The sequence below is a fragment of the Hemicordylus capensis genome, chromosome 2 (assembly GCF_027244095.1).
Source record: "Hemicordylus capensis ecotype Gifberg chromosome 2, rHemCap1.1.pri, whole genome shotgun sequence".
NCBI lineage: Eukaryota > Metazoa > Chordata > Lepidosauria > Squamata > Cordylidae > Hemicordylus > Hemicordylus capensis.
This window is the reverse complement of record NC_069658.1, coordinates 224,039,908-224,059,903: the sequence shown is the minus strand read 5'-3', so window position 1 is coordinate 224,059,903 and position 19,996 is coordinate 224,039,908. Positions and strand designations below refer to the sequence as shown.

At 49.6% G+C, this 19,996-nt stretch overlaps 1 protein-coding gene and 1 pseudogene across 6 annotated transcripts in view; one reads left to right on the top strand and one right to left on the bottom strand.

Moving 5' to 3' along the window:
• FCHO1 (FCH and mu domain containing endocytic adaptor 1) overlaps nucleotides 1-19,996 on the top strand; it is a 93,596-nt gene that overhangs the window by 33,313 nt on the left and 40,287 nt on the right. For all 6 annotated transcript variants that reach the window (XM_053298196.1, XM_053298197.1, XM_053298201.1 and 3 more), the window contains 5 exons: nucleotides 11,690-11,781; nucleotides 14,342-14,416; nucleotides 15,958-16,099; nucleotides 17,303-17,455; nucleotides 18,022-18,126. In XM_053298196.1, coding sequence (XP_053154171.1) covers nucleotides 11,690-11,781; nucleotides 14,342-14,416; nucleotides 15,958-16,099; nucleotides 17,303-17,455; nucleotides 18,022-18,126 — 567 coding nt within the window. The remainder of the gene's footprint in view (nucleotides 1-11,689; nucleotides 11,782-14,341; nucleotides 14,417-15,957; nucleotides 16,100-17,302; nucleotides 17,456-18,021; nucleotides 18,127-19,996) is intronic.
• Nucleotides 5,557-5,664, bottom strand: LOC128348330 (uncharacterized; annotated as a pseudogene).

Below are 19,996 nucleotides of genomic sequence, written 5' to 3'. Positions count from 1 at the left end.
TGCATGAACTTTTGAGGCACAAGTGGGCTAATTTGTGAACCGCCTAACCGATTTGAACCAAATTTGATACAGCTGTAGGGACACAAGGATGCCCCCATGGCATAGTTTGTGATATTATCCACCCAATCCAAGATGGCAGACACTTGAACCTTTGAGATGCAAGTGGGCTTCTGGATTACTTGTGGACACAAGTAAAATCTTGTGGGTTTTAAATGGTATAATCTGCTTTTCTCTCCATACCCCTAACCTCAGCTTAAAATGAGGAGGGCAGATATTCACTGTGTGTGTGTGTGGACAACGGGGTAGAGCCTGCCCCACACAACCAAAGAATAGATGTTCTAGATGATTTTAATTTATTCATAAATGATCTAGAAATTGGGGTTAAGCAGCAAGGTGGCCAAATTTGCAGATGACACCAAACTATTTGGGTACTGAAATCCAAAACAGATTGTGAGGAGCTCTAAAGGATCTCTCCAAACTGGGTGAGTGAGTGACAAAATGGCAAATGCGGTTCAGTGTTGGCAAATATAAAATGATGCACATTGGGACGAAAAACCCCAACTTCACATATACACTGATGGGATCTGAGCTGTCGCTGACTGACCAGGAGAGGGATCTTGGGGTCATAGTGGACAGCTCATTGAACATGTTGACTCAATGTGCGGCAGCTGTGAAAAAGGCCAATTCCATGCTAGGGATCATTAGGAAAGGTGTTGAAAATAAAACTGCTAATATTATAATTCCCATTATACAAAACTATGGTGCGGCCACACCTGGAGTACTGCGTACAATTCTGGTCACCACATCTAAAAGAGGACATTGTAGAACTGGAAAAGGTGCAGAAGAGGGCAACCAAGATGACCAGGGGTCTAGAGCACCTTTCTTATGAGGCAAGGCTACAACACCTGCGGCTATTTAGTTTAGAAAAAAGACATGATAGAGGTCTATAAAATTATCCATGGTATGGAGAAAGTGGATAGAGAGAAATTCTTCTCCCTCTCACATAACACTAGAACCAGGGGTCATTCCATGAAATTGATTGCCAGGAAATTTAGGACCAGCAAACGGAAGTACTTTTTCACACAACACATAATCAGCTTGTGGAATTCTCTGCCACAAGATGTGGTGACAGCCAACAACCTGGATGGCTTTAAGAGGGGTTTGGATAACTTCATGGAGGAGAGGTCTATCAATGGCTACCACTCGGTTATAGGCCACCTCCAGCCTCAAAGGCAGGATGCCTCTGAGTACCAGTTGCAGGGGAGTAACAGCAGGAGAGAGGGCATGCCCTCAATTCCTGCTGTAGGCTTCCAGTGGCATCTGGTGGGCCACTGTGCAAGACAGGATGCTGGACTAGATGGGCCTTGGGCCTAATCCAGCAGGGCTGTTCTTATGTTCTTATGACTGCCTAGATCTGCCTAGCGGGCAGGGCCAGCAGAGTGAGGCAGATGCTTCTGCTACGATGGCTGCTATGAGACAAAAGGTGATAGTTTGGTAACCCTTGCATGGTACCCCCAACCCAAACCGTGGCACGGCAACCATTTTTCCCTCTTGCCCCCTCTTTGTTCCCTGGCCAGCCTTGGGCCCCTGATTTTTCTTAGTTTGGCAGTTCTTTACAATCTGTGCCTGGGTTGGCGGTCTGTGTGTGGGTGTTTCTCCCTCTCCTCCACTCTCTTGTGTGCCCATAATCACGACTTTCCCCCGCCTACACCACCAAGCCATCTCTAATGCCACTGCCACCACCTCCTCCGAGTTACTCACATTTCTCTGGAAAAGGGTGAGAGTGGTAGCTAAGCAACCCATCTCCAATGGCAACAGAAAAGAGTTGGCATTGATGGCCGAGTGACAGAGTGTTTTGGTCTCTCTTTTTATGAATTCCTGCCCCCCTTCTCTCCCCCCACCCCCTCCCTGCAAGCCCACCCTCCATTAATTGCACACCCCTTCACTTTGGGGGTTTTCTGGAGAGAAGTGTTCAGATGGCTTCTCATTAACTTTTCAAGCCTTTTTTTGTTTAACCCTCTGATTTGGGGGAAAGATTATTTTAAAGGAGGGGGGTACATTTTGCTTCCCCTCCTGCACCAGTGGGCTTTTCTGGCCTTCTCTCTCCTCCTTGCAGAGGAACGCAGAGCAGAATATTTTATGAGGAGGATATTGGAATGAGGCAAGATTCCCACAGCCCTGGGAAGAAAAAGGGCTTCTTGGTCTGAGGACAGGGCAAGTCTCTTGCTGGATCCAACCAGGGTGGGCCTGTCTAGCCCAGTATTCTGTTTCTGACAGGAGACAGCCAGCAGCTCCAGTGAGAAGCCCCGCAGGCAGAACAGGAAGGCAACAACCCTCTCTCGCTGTCTCCTCATCAGCATCCAGTTTTCAGAGGCAGACTGCCTCTGAACGTGGAAGTTCAGTTTAGATGTCAGAGCTATACTGTGGACCGACTTCTCCTCTGTGAATTTGTCACCCTTTGTGAGAACGTCAAAGCCCTGCTAGACTGAGCCAAGGGTCCATCAAGTCCAGCATCCCATTTTGCACTGTCCTCCATGGTTTGTCCATCAGCATGTGTTGTTCACAGGTATACAGCATCTGATCTTGGAGGCTCTGGCTCTGTTCAGCCATTGTGGCAAGCTGTCATGGCTAGACCTCACACATGGATTTGTCTAATCTCTTTATAAAACCATCTAAGCTGGGACTCTCAATTTGGGTCCCCAGGTGTCTTTGGATCACAACTCCCATCATCCAAAGGACATTGTGGCAAGGAATAATGGGAATTGTAGTCCAATATAATCTGGGGATCCAAGATGGGGGACCCCTAATAAATCATTTGGCCACATATTTTGACAGTGAATTTCATCAGTTCTGCACTAGGAGGAATTTTTCACCTATCCTGCATGAGGTTTATACAATTATGCATAGTATGGAAAGAGAGTTCTTCTCTCTCTCTCACAACTAGAACCAGAGCACAGGGGCAGTTCACCCCTTTCCCCAAGTCAGGCTGGGAACCCAGACGTCCTGGCTTGCACGCAGGCTTTTTTCACAAGAATAAGGGATCGATTGTCTCCAGCAAAAAAAGCACAGAAAATGGGAGCAGATGCTCCCAGCAAAGCCCGTGGCTGCTGAATTTTCTCCCTGGTGCCTTTGGACCATCAATTGCCTCTTTCACTGTGTAACGTTTGTAGCAAAGCACAAATGGCAAGAAATGTTGTTGTCTTATTGACATAAGTGGAGAGTCATGACTTATTGTGGTGGGAGGAGAAGGAGCTGTGGTTGTTGTCCCAGCTTGCTCAAGAGGGGAGAGCTGATTCTGTGGCAGCGAGCTTGAATTGTCCCCATTGCTAAGCAGGATCTGCCTTGGTTTGCATTTGGATGGGCAACTGCATGCAAACGCTGTAAAATAGTCCTCTTAGGGCAAGGTTTCTTAACCTTTTGTCCCCAGATGATGTTGGACTACAACTCCCATCATCCCCAGCCATGATCTTTGTGGCTAGGGATGATGGTAGTTGTAGTCCAGCAACATCAGGCGACTCAAGGTTAGGAAGCCCTTCCTTAGGGGATAGGACCATAGCTCAGCGGTAGAGTATCTGCTTTGCATGCAGAAGGTCCCAGGTTCACTTCCTGACAGCATCTCCAGGTAGGGCTGGCAGAGACTCCTGCTTGAAACCGTGGAGAGCTGCTGGCAGTCGGTGCAAACAGTAGGGATGAGCATGAACTGGCGTTCAGCCAGTTTGGCGGTGGGGTGGGTTTACCTTTAAGGAGCAGGGAGGGTGTCCACCGCTGCGCCACTTCTGGCCACTGAACAAGGCGGCAAGGAGGTTCACAGCAGCCCCGTGGCACTGGTTTTGCAGACAGTGCTGGCGGGGGAAATGTGGCGGGGAGGGGCTCCCTGCTCCTTAAAGGTAACCCCTCTACTGCCAAACCGGCCAAACACTGGACCTCCGAACCGGTTCGTGCACATCCCCAGTAGACAGTACTGAGCTAGGTGGACCAACGGTTTGACTCGGTAGAAGGCAGCTTCCTATGACACTCAGAGGCCCTACAAATGGGCTTTTAAAAAGCACTGACTTACCGATTTGTGTACAGCTTACACCTTGCAGAGTAGCATTTTGGAGATTAGTTCAGCCTTCCAAAAGCTACTACTACAGTGTCTCAAAATAAACCAGTTGGGGAGGAAGAACTACTTTTAGATGTCAGCTAGTCCAGATTTCCAGCCATGCAGGAATGCTTGGGAGAAGCTGAGGGTAGCAGGCTTGTAGCCTTGAGGGTGTGCTTAGCAACCAGCCAGGACTTGAGGATGTGACAGAAACAAATCAGCCCTGAAGATACTGACCTGTTCCCTCCCTAGGGGTGTGCGAGCTGGCTCAGTTTGAACCGGGCTCGACAGATTCGGAGTCGAATCACTCCACTGGCTGGGAGCTCTATCTAGTCCAGCATCCTGTTTCACACAGTGGCCCACCAGATGCTTCTGGGAAGCCCACAGGCAGGGGGTGAGGGCTTGCCTTCTCTCCTGCTGTTGCTCCCCTGCAACTGGTATTTAGTGGCATCTAGCCTCTGAGGCTGGAGGTGGCCTATAGCCACCAGACTAGTAGCCATTGATAGATCTGTCCTCCATGACTTTGTCTAAGCCCCTTTTAAAGCCATCCAAGCTGGTGGCCATCACCACATCCTGTGGCTCTACAACTTCATCCTTCCAGCTGTTTTTTAAAAAACTACTCCGACACCCATCATCCCCAGCCATAGTAGGGATTATGGGAGTTGTAGTCCAACATTGGGCGGGGGGCAGTGAGACTTTACAGCCCTGTGCTTAGATGTGAATCTCTGGTATAAGACAAGCAAGGGTTCTTGGTCAAAAATATAAGCTACTTTCCAACCTGAGCTCATAGGATAGACAGCATACACTTAAAATCCTCAGATATCCTTTTGGACAGTTCTGTTTTTTAAAGAAGACATAGGTCACAAGTCTGCAACGATGGAAAAACCAATCCCAGAGGGCAGCAGTCCTCAAACTAGGGTTTCCAGAGGTTCCCGTCATCCTCCACCATATTGCCATGATGCCAGGGATGATGGGAGTCCCCAACAACATCTGGGGACCCGGGTTTGAGAGCCCCTGCCAGAGAGAATGGTTAGTTGCAGCAAAACCAAAAAAGTGTGGTCATGCTGTTCTTGCAGCCAAGTTGGTTTTCTGCTCCCACAAATGTTTCTGCCACAATTAAACTGGTTAAGGTGCTACGGGCCTTCTCTTTTAAAACCAGATTTCCCCCAAATTTGCGCTGAGCTTTTAAAAATAACTTGTTGAGTGGGGAAAGAAGTTGCCTCCACAAGGTTTATTCTAAGCTTTATTTCTTACGGCACAAATGGCGAGTGTGGCCCACCCCCCTCCACAAGTGTTGCATCCCCCCAGATTTTTCTAAGAAACAGTAAGGAAGAAAGATGGAAGGGGAAAAGAGAACGAATAGAGAAAGAGATGGACAGACAGGGAGAAAGCGAACACAGGAAGCTGCCTTTGGTTCATCTAGCTCAGGATTGTCTACACCAGGCCTGCTCAACCTTGGCCCCCCAGCAGTTGTGCAGTCGAGTTTCCCACATTTGGGGAAATCGCAGGGGTCAGCACACCGCAGTGCAATGGATGAGCCTCACCCTGGGAAAACCTCCTTCAGGATTAAGGTGTCTCCCCTGTTTTTGGACAACAACTCCCATAATCGGACTGACCAGGAGAGGGATCTTGGGGTTGTGGTGGACATTCTTTTCCCTCTCACACAACACTAGAACCAGGGGTCACTCCATGAAATTGATATCCAGGAGGTCTAGGACCAACAAACGGCAGTATTGTTTCACACAACGCGTGATCCACTTGTGGAACTCGCTGCCACAGGATGTCATGACAGCCAACAACCTGGATGGCTTTAGGAGGGGTTTGGATAACTTCATGGAGGAGAGGTCTGTCAGTGGCTACTAGTCAGAGGGCTATAGGCCACCTTGGGCCTCAAAGGCTGGATGCCTCTGAGTACCAGTTGCGGGGGAGTAACAGCAGGAGCGAGGGCATGCCCTCAACTCCTGCTTGTGGCTTCCAGCGGCATCTGGTGGGCCACTGTGTGAAACAGGATGGTGGACTAGATGGGCCTTGGGCCTGTTCCAGCAGGGCTGTTCTTATGTTCTTATTATCCCCAGCCACAGTGGCCAATAGCCATTGATTATGGGAGTTGTAGGCCCACATCTGCAGACGGGCCAAAGTTGAGTACCCCTGGTCTACACAGACTGGCAGCGGCTTCTCCAAGGTTGCAGGCAGGCTTCTCCCTGAGCCCTATCTTGGAGATGCCAGGGAGGGAACTCGGGACCTTCTGTGTGCAAGCTGGCAGGTACTCTTCTCGGAGTCTTCCATTCAAATGCAAACCAGGGTGGGCCCTGCTTAGCAAAGGGGACAATTCATGCTTGCTGCCACAGCTCTCAGTCAGACCCTTCTTCCATCTAGCTCAGTATTGTCTCCCCCCAGGCCTGCTCAACTTAGGCCCCCCAGCTGTTTTTGGACTACATAATCCCAAACTACAGTGGCCAGTAGCTGGGGATTGTGGGAGTTGTAGGCCAACATCTGCAGGAGGGCCAAAGTTGAGCAGCCCTGGACCCTGACTGGCAGCGGCTCTCCAAGGTTTCAGGCAGGAGTCTCTCCCAGCCCTACCAGGGAGTGAACCTGGAACTCTCTCTACACAAAGCAGATGCTCTACCACTGCTGAACTATGGCCGCATCCCTTACAGCAGACAATATTCACATGCAGCCACCCATCCAAATGCAAGCCAAGGTGGTCTCTGCTTAGCAGAGGGGACCATTCACGCCACAAGACCAGCTCTCCTCAAGAAGGGAAGGGAAGGAAGACAAAAACGAGAGAGGCAAAGGCAGAGGGGAAACGAGAAAGACAGAGGTGCCTTGCCAAGAACAGGAGACCGTAAGGGCAGGCCCTAACAGTATCCTGTTTGCAGGTGCTTATGCAGATGGAAAGGAAACTGTATTCCTCTTTTATTTTCTGGTGCCCACCCCCTTACCCGGCCCGTTTCTTAAAAAGAAACCGAGGAGAACAAACCTGCTTCCTCAGCTCCGTGGGCCCGACTTCACGGCTTTGGTTTTAGCACTGCCCAAAATGTGCCCAGCTGCACGTAGAAATAAAGCCCATGCCTCGGGCTGGCTTCTTGCCCGCCCTGCTCCCTGATTCATCACCCCCCTGCGCTGCCCAGTCTAGGGAGCATCCCAGCTGCAAACGTGTGTGTGTGTTTGCTGCTGAGGGTGGCACAGGAGTGAGCAGCCTCTCCCCCCCCCCACCCAGCGTGGCATCACAGTTTGTTTACTCTGCGGCTGGCACGGAGCGGCGTGGAGTCGATGAGGCAGCTCCTGGCTGCGGGAGCAAACACTTTTGTTTATGGAGGGGAGGGAAGCTGGGCGGGGAGGGCGGGCGGGCTGATGGGGCAAAACGGGCCCAGGAGTAGCAGGAATGGGCACTGCCTCAGTTTCACCTTGGCTTTGCAGGCAGTCGGTCTCTTGACCAAAGGGGCTGCTGTCTTTTCCTTCAGATAAGGTAGGGGTTCGCAGCTGTGGGCCCCTGGATGTTTTGGTCAACAATTGCCACTCGGAGGAACGCAGGTCGCTGCTTTATACAGAGTCAGACCTTTGGTCCATCTGGCTCAGTACTGTCTACACTGACTGGTAGTAGCTGTCCAAAGTGCTTCAGGCAGGAGTCTTTCCTAGCCCTTTCTCCTCTCCTGTAGGAGGAGAGCTGGTCTTGTGGTAGCAAGCATGGATTCCTTTGCTAAGCAGGGTCCCTCCTGGTTTGCCTTTGAATGGGAGACTACATGTGAGAGCACTGCAAGAGATCCCCCTCAGGGGATGGGGCCACTCTGGGAAGAGCACCTCCATGCTTGCAGGTTCCGTGCTCCCTCCCTGGCAGCATCTCCAAGATAGGGGCTGAGAGAGACTCCTGCCTGCAGCCTTGGAGAAGCCAGTGACAGTCAGTGTAGACCAGGCCTGCTCAGTGTAGGCCCTCCAACTGTTTTTGGACTACAGCTCCCATAATCCCCAGCCACAGTGGCCAATAGCCAGGGATTGTGGGAGTTGTAGGCCAACGTCTGCAGGAGGGCCGAAGTTGAGCAGCCCTGGCACTGGAGACAATACTGAGCTAAACGGACCAAGGGGCCGACTCAGAATAAGGCAGCTTCCTGTGTTCCTACCTGGAGAAGCGGCCAGGGACTGAATCTGGGACCTTCAGCATTCAAAGCCGATGCTCTCCCACTGAGCTACGGCCCCATCTCCTTGCCGTTCTGGCTGGGGATGATGGGAATTGCAGACCCAAGACTAGGAGCTCTTGAAATAAAGCAAAAGATCTTTCTGAATGTTTGCCTGCCTTTAGGTCCATTTCGTTCCTGTATTTGTTCGTATGCCTAAAATTTGTTTATTTATTTATTTACTCACTCACTCACTCCATTTCTATCCCACTCTTCCTCCCAGAGAGCGATCCATGGTTATGTTTATCCTCACAACAATCCTGCGAGGAAGGTTGGCCTGAGAGAGAAGTGGCTGGCCCAGAGTCATCGAGTGACTTTCATGGCTGGGCTCGAGTCTCCTCAGTCCTAACCCAACGCTCTAACCACTGCACCACACTGGCTCATGGAGCTGCCTTACTTTTCTTTGTTAGTCTAGTACATCATGTGATATTTATCACTCTTGTGTCTGGTGGCTGTTTATTGCTTATTAGGGTTGTTTATGTTGCCGTACTTAAAAAAAAAAAGACATTTAAAAACAAATGAAATCAAAGCTTTAAAAAGGAAAAAAGAGAATAGACTCAAAGAACCAGCAAGTGCACAGATATGAAATGAAGGCAAAAAACCTCTCCTTTCATTGTTCTTCCACATTTACTTATTCAGTGGTAGACTGCTACTGAATACAGAGGCTCCATTTAGCTATCAGGACTTATAACTTTCAATAAATCTTTATGCCGCTCCCTCCTGTGAGTTTGTTTAATCTTTAATTACTAAGAGCTTCCAAGGCCGGTCTATCTTGCCCGGCATCCTGTTTCCAGCAGTAGACAGCCATGTGGCCCCAGAGGAATCCCAGAACAAGAACATGAAAGCAATAGCCCTCTTCAGCTCCCCCCCCCCGGTATTCAGAGGTAGACTGCATCTGAACACGGAGGCTCTATTCTTAGCTATCATATTTGGCAGAAGATGATAGCCATTTCCTCTTCCTTCTCTGTTAGTACATCTAATCCATGTCCTTGGGATAAGAACATAAAGATAATCTTAGGAACATAGAAAGCTGCCTTATACTGAGTCAGACCCTTGGTCCATCTAGCTCAGTATTGTCTATACTGATGGGCAGTGGCTTCTCCAAGGTTGCAGGCAGGGGTCTTTCCGAGCCCTACCTGGAGATGCCACCAGGGATTGAACCTGGGACCTTCCGCATGCAAGCAAATGCTCTGCCACTGAGCTACAGCCCCATCCCCTAAGGGGAAGATCTTACAGCACTCTCATGTCATTGCCCATCCAAATGCAAGCCAGGATGGACCCTGCTTAGCAAGAGGGGACCATTCATGCTTGCTCCCACAAGATCAGTTCTCCTCGCTGCTGGAAACATTAAGGGCAGCTGGATTACTTCTAGCTGGAAAGTAGAGAGTGGATCCCGCCTTAGACTTGAAGAAGATCCATCATATGTTCAGTAAACAGCTCCTTTATAGTCCTGCTTAGTGTCACTAAGGAGAGCTGGTCTTGTGGGAGCAAGCATGACTTGTCCCCATAGCTAAGCAGGGTCTGCCCTGATTGCGTATGAATGGGAGACTTGATGTGTGAGCACTGCAAGATATTTCCCTCAGGGGATGGAGCCGCTCTGGGAAGAGCAGAAGGTTCCAAGTTCCCTCCCTGGCAGAGAGATTCCTGCCTGCAAGCTTGGAGAAGCCGCTGCCAGTCTGTAAAGACAATACTGAGCTAGATAGACCTATGGTCTGATTCAGTATATGGCAGCTTTCTATGTTCACTAGGCACACAGACTCACAGTCTCCTCTCTTCATCCAAAACAGACATGCCACTCAGCCAAGTTTTTCCTTAATTTTAAGTGACGTTTCTCAAAGTTCTGGCTTGTGGTTCCGAGGGGTGTCTTCAGAGCACAGCTCTGCTCAGAGGCCCCAGAATTGCTGGGCCACAGGAAAGCTCCATCAAGCTGGGGAGGCTCCCTGGATGGTTCAGTGGGGGAGTCCACAGCCAGGGAAAGGAGGCAACGGAGCTGGCCTGCTCAGAGGGTGATGATGGGGAAACTGTGCATTGTGCCCTGAGCTCTCTGAAGGGCAAGATGAAATGGGCAATACTGAAAATAAATAAAACTGAGTTGAAGATACCGTCTCTGGGCGCATCCTTGGAGAACTAGGAACATAGGAAGCTGCCATATACTGAGTCAGACCATGGTCCATCTAGCTCAGTATGGTCTTCACAGACTGGCAGCGGCTTTTCCAAGGTTGCAGGCAGGAATCTCTCTCAGCCCTATTTTGGACTGGCAACGTACTGTATGGTTTGGTAATTTGTTGGTTCAATAAAAAAAGCTTGTCCTATTTTGGAGATGATGCCAGGGAGGGAACTTGAAACCTTCTGCTCTTCCCAGAGCAGCTCCATCCCCTAAAGAGAATATCTTGCAGTGCTCACACTTCTAGTCTCCCTTTCATATGCAACCAGGGCAGACTCTGCTTAGCTAAGACCAGCAAGACCAGCTCTCCTCTCCTAGAACCAGTCCGAGTGGATGGGGGGCTGTGACTCAGTGGGAGGGTCCCTGCTTTGCATGCAGAAGGTCTCAGGTTTGGTCTCTGGCAGCATCTCCTGGTAGGGCTGGGAACAACGCCTGCCTGAAATCCTGGAGAGTTGCTGCCAGTCAGAGTAGACCCGTTGAGAATTAAGCTGATCTTGCAGTAGCCCAGCATGAATGGTTCCTGTTGCTAAGCAGGGTTTGCCTTGTTTTGCATTTGGATGGGTGACTACCTGTGAGCGCTGTGAGATATTCCCCATAGCGGACGGGGCTTTAGCTCTGTGGCAGAGCATTTGCTTTGCAAGCAGCAGGTCCCAGGCCCAATCCTTGGCAGCAAGTAGGCCTCAGAAATCCTCTTCTCTGTCTAAAACCCTGGAGAGCTGCTGCCAGTCAGTGTAGATGATATTTTGCTAGATGGGCCAATGGTCTGACTCAGTATAAGGCATCCTCTTAAGTTCCTGTGTAGGAATGGTCTCTGCTTGGAAGCCTGGAGAGTCATCAGTCAAGATCTCAACTGTCGAAAGGTTTGACTAGGGCTGAAGGTGGCATCATGTGTTCATATTGTCGCCACACAACTTTGCGCAAATTAAATCTGACGTGAGGCTGTCCTTTCTGAGCTAATTTCCCGACGCAAGCCTGAACATAGATTTAGGGGTGTTCAGCAATCGCCCCGGGGCAGTTTCATTAACCATACGGTTAAGAGGGGCCATAGCTCGGAGATGTTGCCTTTTCTCTTCGTGCAGAAGTTTTCAGGTTCAATCCTTGGCCACTTCTCCAGGTAGGGATGGGGAAGACGCGGCCCTGCCTGCCCGGAGAGCTGCTGCCCGTCAGTGCCAACAGTCTTGAGCTGGTTGAATCGAGGGACTCCGCAGAAGGCAGCTTCCGATGTCCGTACGTACAGCATTCTCATTTTGTTCCCTTGCTTCCCACCTGCAGGGAGAGAAGAACCATGGTTTTGATGTCCTGTATCACAACATGAAGCACGGGCAGATCTCTGCCAAGGAGTTGGCGGACTTTGTGCGCGAAAGGTACATAGACCAGCTCCGTTGATCAGCAAGAGTTGATCTCTCCTCATATGCATCTTATTAATGATCTTATAGCTTTCGTTTTCTGTTATTACCAGTTTCATCCCTTGCCCCCAGCTACAAAATGTTAGTTTGCTGATCTTTTCTAGAGAATATTAGCCGTTGAGGTGAGCTTTGCAAGGGCTAAGATCCTATGTTAAAGGGAAAGGCTTGTAGAAATGGCCCCAACACAGAGAAGGCCCTGCTTTCTGGTAGCCACCTGTCTAAGTAGCAACGGCAGAGCTACGTGAGAAGAACCTTAGATGAATATCTCAGCTGATGGGCAGGTTTATTTAGGATAATTTAATTTACCCAGATCTTTAATTTCCAGACTTGTTATATATCCCACTTTCCCACTCCTTCAGGAGGTACATGAGTCAGCTGAGGTCAATACCATCTGCAGGGATGAATGCTCATTGTGGTTTTTGACAAGGTCTACTCCCCGAGAGATGGAAACTAGGTAATAGCAGTGCAATACTCTCAGCTTTCAGTGTGTTGTTGGGTTTTTATTATCCTGACCATCGGGCCTGTGGTGGTCAAATTTGCAGTGGTGTTTTAAATGCTTTAAAAAGTTTTAAAAACATAAAAAACTACTACAGAATTTTGTCAGTGTTGTCAGAGGAATGGAAATGAGAATTGGCAGGAATGTCCTCCAAAGATTCCTCCATGGAATGAGGACAACAGTTTGTTCATTGTTACCCTAAACGTTACCCCACACCTTTCCTCTGTGCAAAAATGACTACAATTTTACCACAATTGCTTGTCAGTATAGATAAAGAAGGGGCGATAACACAGAGAAAGCTGAAAGTGCAACAATGCTATCCCTTACTTTCTATCTCTGGAGGGTAGATGTTGCCAGAAATCGCAAAGAGTATTCGCCCCCTGAGATGGTACCAGTGGCCATAATTTGTGGGCCTGGCTCTCATGGACTGGTGCCCAAAGCGGCTAATAAAACATCCTCAAACAAATAAGATCAAATGCAACATTTATAGTTGAATCCAACACTTTTAATTGTTCCTGGAAACAAACTCGATGTCAGTGCAGATCTTAGCGCTGGAGAAATGTATAGGCCAGTGTCCTTCATTGCAAGGCCTGGGACCAAGTGCTCCATCAGCCCTAAGTGCGGCTGCCTGACTAATTGTTTATTGGGCCTGTGCAAAGCTTTGGCCAAAGCTGAAGACTCTGCATTGTCCTCCTCCTATGACGAATATTTATATACTGCTTTTAAACAAAATGTTCCAAAGCGGTTTGCAACAGCCACTGGAGGGATGCTGTGCTGGGGATGGATAGGGCCAGTTGCTCTCCCCCTGCTTAATCAAGAGAATCACCACTTTAAAAGGGTGCCTCTGCTCAGTTAGCAGGGTAACATGTGAAGATGACCATTCTCACCATGCAGTGCTTCATTTTGCCCAGCATGTGTTAGAGGTTGTTGATTTTTACCCACAATAGGTAAAACAGCCGAGCACTAAGGAATGAGCACACACTCCAGTTACAGAGTAGGTAGCAGAGGATGGTTCGGATATTGCGGCTATTTAGAGAAAACACATGGAGATCCTTGTATGACTAAACACTAAACATTTATTGGTTAAATACACTTAGATAGGAAAGACCTATCTCTAATCTAAAGGACTACATAGTGGATAGGTAAGGAGAGAGAGAGAGAGAGAGAGAGATGTTTCCATCTGCTCTCTAGGAGGAAAGGAAGGATTGTGACTCAGCACAGGAAGTGCAGCAGAGTCAGTTCAGGGGTCATAGAGTAGGGACAGATAGGGAGACCCTGACTCACGGTCTCTACTCCCAATGCCCCAGTGGTCATTAGGACAGTTGGTGCAAAAGGTCGATGCACTGGAAGTTCATCTCCAACAGCATGGGGAGGGCTCCTCTAAGGGCCACAGAGCCCTCTTGAGCTCCCGCACCACCTTGGAAGGCATATGCAGAATGCGGGGAAGTGTAGTCCTTCCTAGTCGCGCTTTCCTCCTCTAGCTCTTAAGAGAGGGCTCTGTGTGTCTTAAAGGGCCCTCCCAGCACAGAGGAAAGCACAGTCCTGTGTGGAGGTCAGCACAGCAGGAAATGAGTCCCACATTGAAGGTTCCCCTCCCAGAATAGTCCCTGCTTAAAAAATAGTGAAGATCCCTGGTATAGCCACTTCAGCCAATCACAGAGAGCACCCTGGCTGCCCATGTTCTGAGCCCACTGGAATGTCCAAATGCTTTTCAAGAACACCTTCCCCCATAGTAAGTAATCCAGGCTGGATATTACCAAAGCATGGAGAACTGCCTCCAGGGTTTCTGTGGCCCACCTGTTGAGGTAGATGTGCAAAGGGATTTTGCGGCTGGGGCTCATGGGAGCTGTAGTCCACTAACAGCTTGACACCCTTGGTTGTCCACCTGTCAAAAGGAAGTCCTTTTAGATTTCCTGGTCCTGTGATGGGAGCCTTGGCACCCACAGAGGCCCTCTGCTGTGCTTTTGGAGGGGAGGGTCCAGCCCCCATACTTACCGCTTGTCTTCTCTTTCTCCTTCTGAGGGCGGCTGTTGAAGAATCCTATGCCAAATCCATGGTCAAGATGTCCAAGATGGCCGGGAATTGTACTCAGCTGGGGTGAGTAGCCCAGGGGAGTCTTCAGCTGCTAGGAGAACGCCCCAGCACGCCATTCTCTTTCTGAGCGCACTCTCCCATTCGGGTAGCGTTGCCCAACCCTGCTTCCCATGGCAACTTCCCATGGCAACTTGGTGATAGCCCCGTTCTCCATGAACTCTTGGCTATGGTTTCTTCCCATTGTACAATTGCCGTCTTACGAGAAGACCCTTCTCTGGCCATCCTGTGTGCTTCTCATGGCCCCTTATTTTGACTTTTCCCTGGCTTACTAAGAATGACAAATTATGGCATATTTGTGGAAATGTCTCACCCTGTGATGAACTTTCCTGATTTAAAAAAAAAAATTATTTCTATAGCTCCAACAGCATGCTTGTTCTGTACAACCTACAGGATGATGGGTTTCTGCCCTTGAAAGGTTAATCATCCATGATTTTGTCACAGGGGAAACCAGTGAAGTAAGGGGAAGGACATGGAGGTGGGTTAAACGGGGGAAGAATATGCGATTATTTCAGACTAAGACATGTAGAATCATAAGATATGAGAGTTGGAAAGAGACCTTGGAGGCCTTCTAATCCATCCCTCTGCTCAGACGGGGTAACAGGTGTACCTACAGAGGGGAATTGCAGGTTCTGCCAAAAGCCCTATACACAAGTTATCTTCAACCCACATACAAACAGTGTACAGTGTACACACATATGTATCCACACAGTATATGCAGTACACTGTTCTCTGCATCCGAGGCAGGGTTGCTAACATCCCACTACCTGAATAAGGGACCGGAGGCAGGGAGAACGCAGGAGTAATTGGGAGCTGAGTGCTGTATGTGTTTTTACCACTTTCAACCTAAGTTAGGATATAAATTACAACCCTGATTGCTTCTCCTCTGCTTACTGATCTAAGCATGATTAGCCAAACTGGGTGTGATGTCATTTTGTTTTCCAGAAAGAGAAGCGTCATTAGCCAGTAAAAACAGGTTTCACACATGAGTAATATCTAGTAGTCATAGCGTGCATGATTTTCATGATCCTGATATCTGGATAATGCTACGTTAGTCAATCATTGATGACTGCACTGTTAATGTTATTTTGTTGTTGTTGTTGTTAATGTCCCCAATATGGGACTGTTGGCAACCCTAAGCCTGCCGCCCACCAGAGCCACAGAGTATTCTGGTAGGGAGGGAGAAGGGAAGGGGATTTGAGTTCATTCACTATTTCGTTATTAGTGGAAATAACTAGTTTGATCAATAGGTTCTTCCCATTAGCTGAAAATAAAGGACAAATGGCAACCAGTAAGGGCAGACAATTTTGGACTGAAACAAGGGATGTCCCTGCTAATAAGGGACTGTTGGTAACCCTAATCTGAGGGGGCCTGTCCCCAGTTCTGTACAACAGTCACACAGAAACATGCAGATACCTGTACGCATGAACCACATCTGAATACGGCCGCTACAGTTTCATGGGAAAGGCGGGTGTTGAGGGGTTTCCAGGGAGAAAGAGAGGAGGCGTAATGGACTCCCTCCTGTGTCCTCCACCCCCCTCCTCCAGGAGTTTTGCTCCGCTGTGGGAGGTCTTCCGCATCTCGTCTGACAAGCTGGCGCTGTGCCACGCCGAGCTGGTGAAGAAGCTGCAAGACCTGCTGAAGGAGATCGGACGCTATGGGGACGAGCAGCTGCGGACACACAAGAAGGTCAGTGGGGCCTGATCTGGGCTGGCCTTGCGGGTCAGCGCATGGGCTGGATCTTGAGGCTGGGATCTCCTGAGCCCGAACTTGGAAGGGCCTGGGCTGGCACAGACCTTTGAGCTAGACGGGCCTGTTGGAAATTCTCTATGGTGAGAGAATCCCTTTCTCATTATAGCAGAGTGCACAGAGGCACGACACAGCGGATTTAGTTAAGCATGCGTGTTTGCTGAGAGTAAAGTAACTTGGAGCCAATTCATAGTTTCAAATCTATGGCATTCAAAGGCATTTATTAAGGAACTCCATTCTAGATAGGAAAGTGAGGAGTTAGGATCTCTAATCTATCTATCTGGCTGGAAGCAGATGGATTCTGCATCTTCTCTGCACATATGGTGCAGGGAGAGAGGCTTGCCATGTTGCAAGGTAGAAGGGCAGGTAGGGAAGAGAGAGGGGGGAAGGAAGTCCCTGAGATTAGCAATCTGCATATCAAAGGGATAGTATCAGAGCAGTGGAGAAGGGATGATCAATGTCTTGACTCTCTAGCCCTCTGACTTACTAATCTGTCCTCCACTGTCTGAGACAAAGAGACAGCGCAAAGTCCTTTAACTTCCAACAGGGCCAAGGGCCTGACTCCTCATAACAAGGGTAGGCGACGGGGCGGCTCGCCAGACGTTGCTGCACTACAACTCCCATCAGCCCCAGCCACAATTTATAACTGGAGGAGGGGAGAGCTGGTCTTGTGGGAGCAAGCATGACTTGTCCCCTTAGCTAAGCAGGGTCTGCCCTGGTTGCATATGAAAGGGAGACTAGAAGTGTGAGCACCGTAAGATATTCCCCTCAGGGGATGGAGCAGCCGCTCTGGGAAGAGCAGAAGGTTCCAAGTTCCCTCCCTGGCAGCATCTCCAAGATAGGGCTGAGAGAGATTCCTGCCTGCAACTTGGAGAAGCTGCTGCCAGTTTGTGTAGACAGTACTGAGCTAGATGGACCAAGAGTCTAACTCAGTATATGGCAGCTTCCTATGTTCCTATGTAGTTCAAAAGCATCCGGAGATGCCACAGTTTATTGCAGCTGAGGATGATGGGAATTGTAGTTCAGCAACATCCACAGAGCTACACATTGCCTATCTGTGCTCTACTCTGTCTGGGGTCTGGGGTCTTCTTCTGCAGCCAGGTGGGAGACCTACCTGCCGTCTCCTTTATTTTCTTCTCTTAGTCAAAAGATGAAGTGGCCGGGACCCTGGAAGCTGTCCAGGTCCTGCAGGGAGCAGCCCAGCACCTGCCCAAAGCCAAGGAGACCTACCACAGCCGGTGGCAGGACCTCGAGCGCCTTCGGAGGGAGGGGGCCAGCCAGAAGGAGATTGATAAGGTAACCAGGGGTGGGGCTCCTGTTCTCGGCTGGGGCAGGGGGAGGATAGGGGACATATATTCTTTCCAGGAGCCTGGCGAAAGAAGTACAATATGAAGGGATAGATGCAGTGAGTTGTAGAATCTGAGAGGGGAACTCAGAGGTCTTCTAGTCCACCCCCCCCCCCCGTTCAGTGCAGGAATCTGTTGCAGCATCCCAGCCACTGTTTTTGAAAGAACCAAACATGTTGATTAACTGTTGACAGACCTTCACTTTACAAACCGAAAAACAAATAAACTGAGGTTCTAAGACAGGGTTGCCCAACTTCGACCCTCTGGCTTTTTGCTTTTTTTCTTTACTACAACTCCCATCATCCTCAGCCACAGTGACCAATAGTCAGGGAAGATGGGAGCTGTCGTCCAAATCCTGCAGGAGGGCCAAAGTTGTGCTCTTAAGAGCTGAATGGTTAAAACCTAATGGCACTAAGCAAAGCTAAGCTCTGAAAAGGCAATCAATACATTAAAAAATGAGTGGAGTGTCAAGGTTGGGGGGGCTACGTTCTCACTCGCTTTGTGTCCCACACCAAGGCTGAGCTGAAATCCCGGAAGGCGGTTGAGGCGCTTCGCCGTGCCGTGGAGAAGTACAACGTGGCCCGGGACGACTTTGAGCAGAAGATGTTGGACTCGGCTGTGGTAGGAGGAGGGCAGCAGGGTGGGAGGGGAGCGGGGTGGGGTGGGGCCAGGCGGCTCTCTGCTCTCCCCTCTTCCCATCATGGCCGCTGCCGGTTGCCAAACCCCTCTGGTTCCATCATTGTGCCCCTGCAGTGGGATCCTGATGTGGCCGTAAAGTTTGCCCAGCCATTAGGAACATAGGAAGCTGCTTTCTGCTGAGTCCGGCCCTTGGCCCATCGAGCTCAGTACTGTCTACACTGGCTGGCAGCGGCTCTCCAAGGCTTCAGGCAGGAGTCTCTCCCAGCCCTACCTTGGGGATGCTGTTGCCAGAGAATGAACCCGGGGCCTAGAAATCAGGGATTCTCAACGTTGGGTCTCCAGGTGTCATTGGACTTCAACTTCCACAATCCCCAGCCCCAGTGGCCTTTGTTTGGGGATTATGGGAGCTGAAGTTCAATGACACCTGGGGACCCAATGTTGAGAATCCCTGTCCTAGATGATCTTTCACTGAACTGTGGCCCCACCCCCTGAGGGGAATATCTTCCCTCACTCTCCTATAGTCTCCCATCCAAATGCCAATGCAAGTGAACCCTGCCTAGCAAAAGTGGCCATTGACGCTTGCCACCACAAGACCAGCTCTCCTCCAGTCTGCTCTGGAAGGTTTTTGATGGATGAGCTTTGAGAGGAGTTGCAGCCTCTGGAGGAGAGTGAAGGACTTGCAGCCGAAGTTGGAAAAGCTGCAAGAGGGGGATCTGAATTAGGAGTGTCCGAGTCAGCCATTTGGCTGGCTCAGTTCGGATCCAGACTGAGTGTGGCCTCTGTGTGTGCACAGAGGCCATTTTCCACACCGTGCATATTGTTAATGGCCATTTGTGTTAAAATGCAAATCACTAATGGCCTCTGTGTGTGTGCAGAGGCCTGAAGCGGGCCACAGCCAGCCCAGCCTGTCCTTTGGGAGGCCGGTGGGGGTTGGGGGTTGGAGGAACCTCCGCTTCAGCCATCCCCACTAGTGGGAAACTCATAGTAAAGATTCAGCCCTCTCCCTCTTTGCTAGTATTACTCTCAAGCCAGCCTGCGACCCGCTTCTTAAAACCGGAGGCAGTCCGGTTCGAACTTAGACCAGCACCCTGCTTTGCCAGGCCAGTTCAGTTTGAACTTGAACCCCCCAAACTGGGCCTGGCTCGAGGTCGAGCCCGGCTTGCACATCCCTAGTCTGAATGTTTCCTTTTTACACAAGTTTGGGCCTGTTGAGATCAAGAAGCTCCTGAGCCCTCGCTTGGCTCTCCTGGGATGTCAAGTAAGTTCTCACTTGAAGAAAGGATCAATTTCCAGTTGCTTTTTTAAGGCTTTAATTTACTTCCAAGCATGTAGACGACTTATATTTCTTGGAGGCTCAGCTGGGGAGGCTTTACGGTTCAAATTGAAGATTACAGGCCAGGTAGAAGCTTAGTGAAGTGGGTGCTGGCTGCCATTTCCTTGGGTGAAAAATCTGTGCTTTCAGTAACCACGACAGCTGGGTGATTCTATGGCAGGGGTTCCCAGCCTGTGGTACTCCAGATGTTGCTGAACTACAACTCCCATCACCCCCAGCCACAATAAATGGTAGCTGAGGATGATGGGAGTTGGGAGCCCCTGTTCTATGGCATATAGACTAAAAACTCCAGACAACAACATAGACTTGCAGCTAGACCCACACAACAACAATCCATGTCTTGCCTCCATGCATGCCTATCAACTTTTTTATTATTATTATTATTATTATTATTATTATTATTATTATTATTATTTTATATTTTATATCCCGCTCTTCCTCCAAGGAGCCCAGAGTGGTGTACTACATACTTAAGTTTATCCTCACAACAACTCTGTGAAGTAGGTTAGGCTGAGAGAG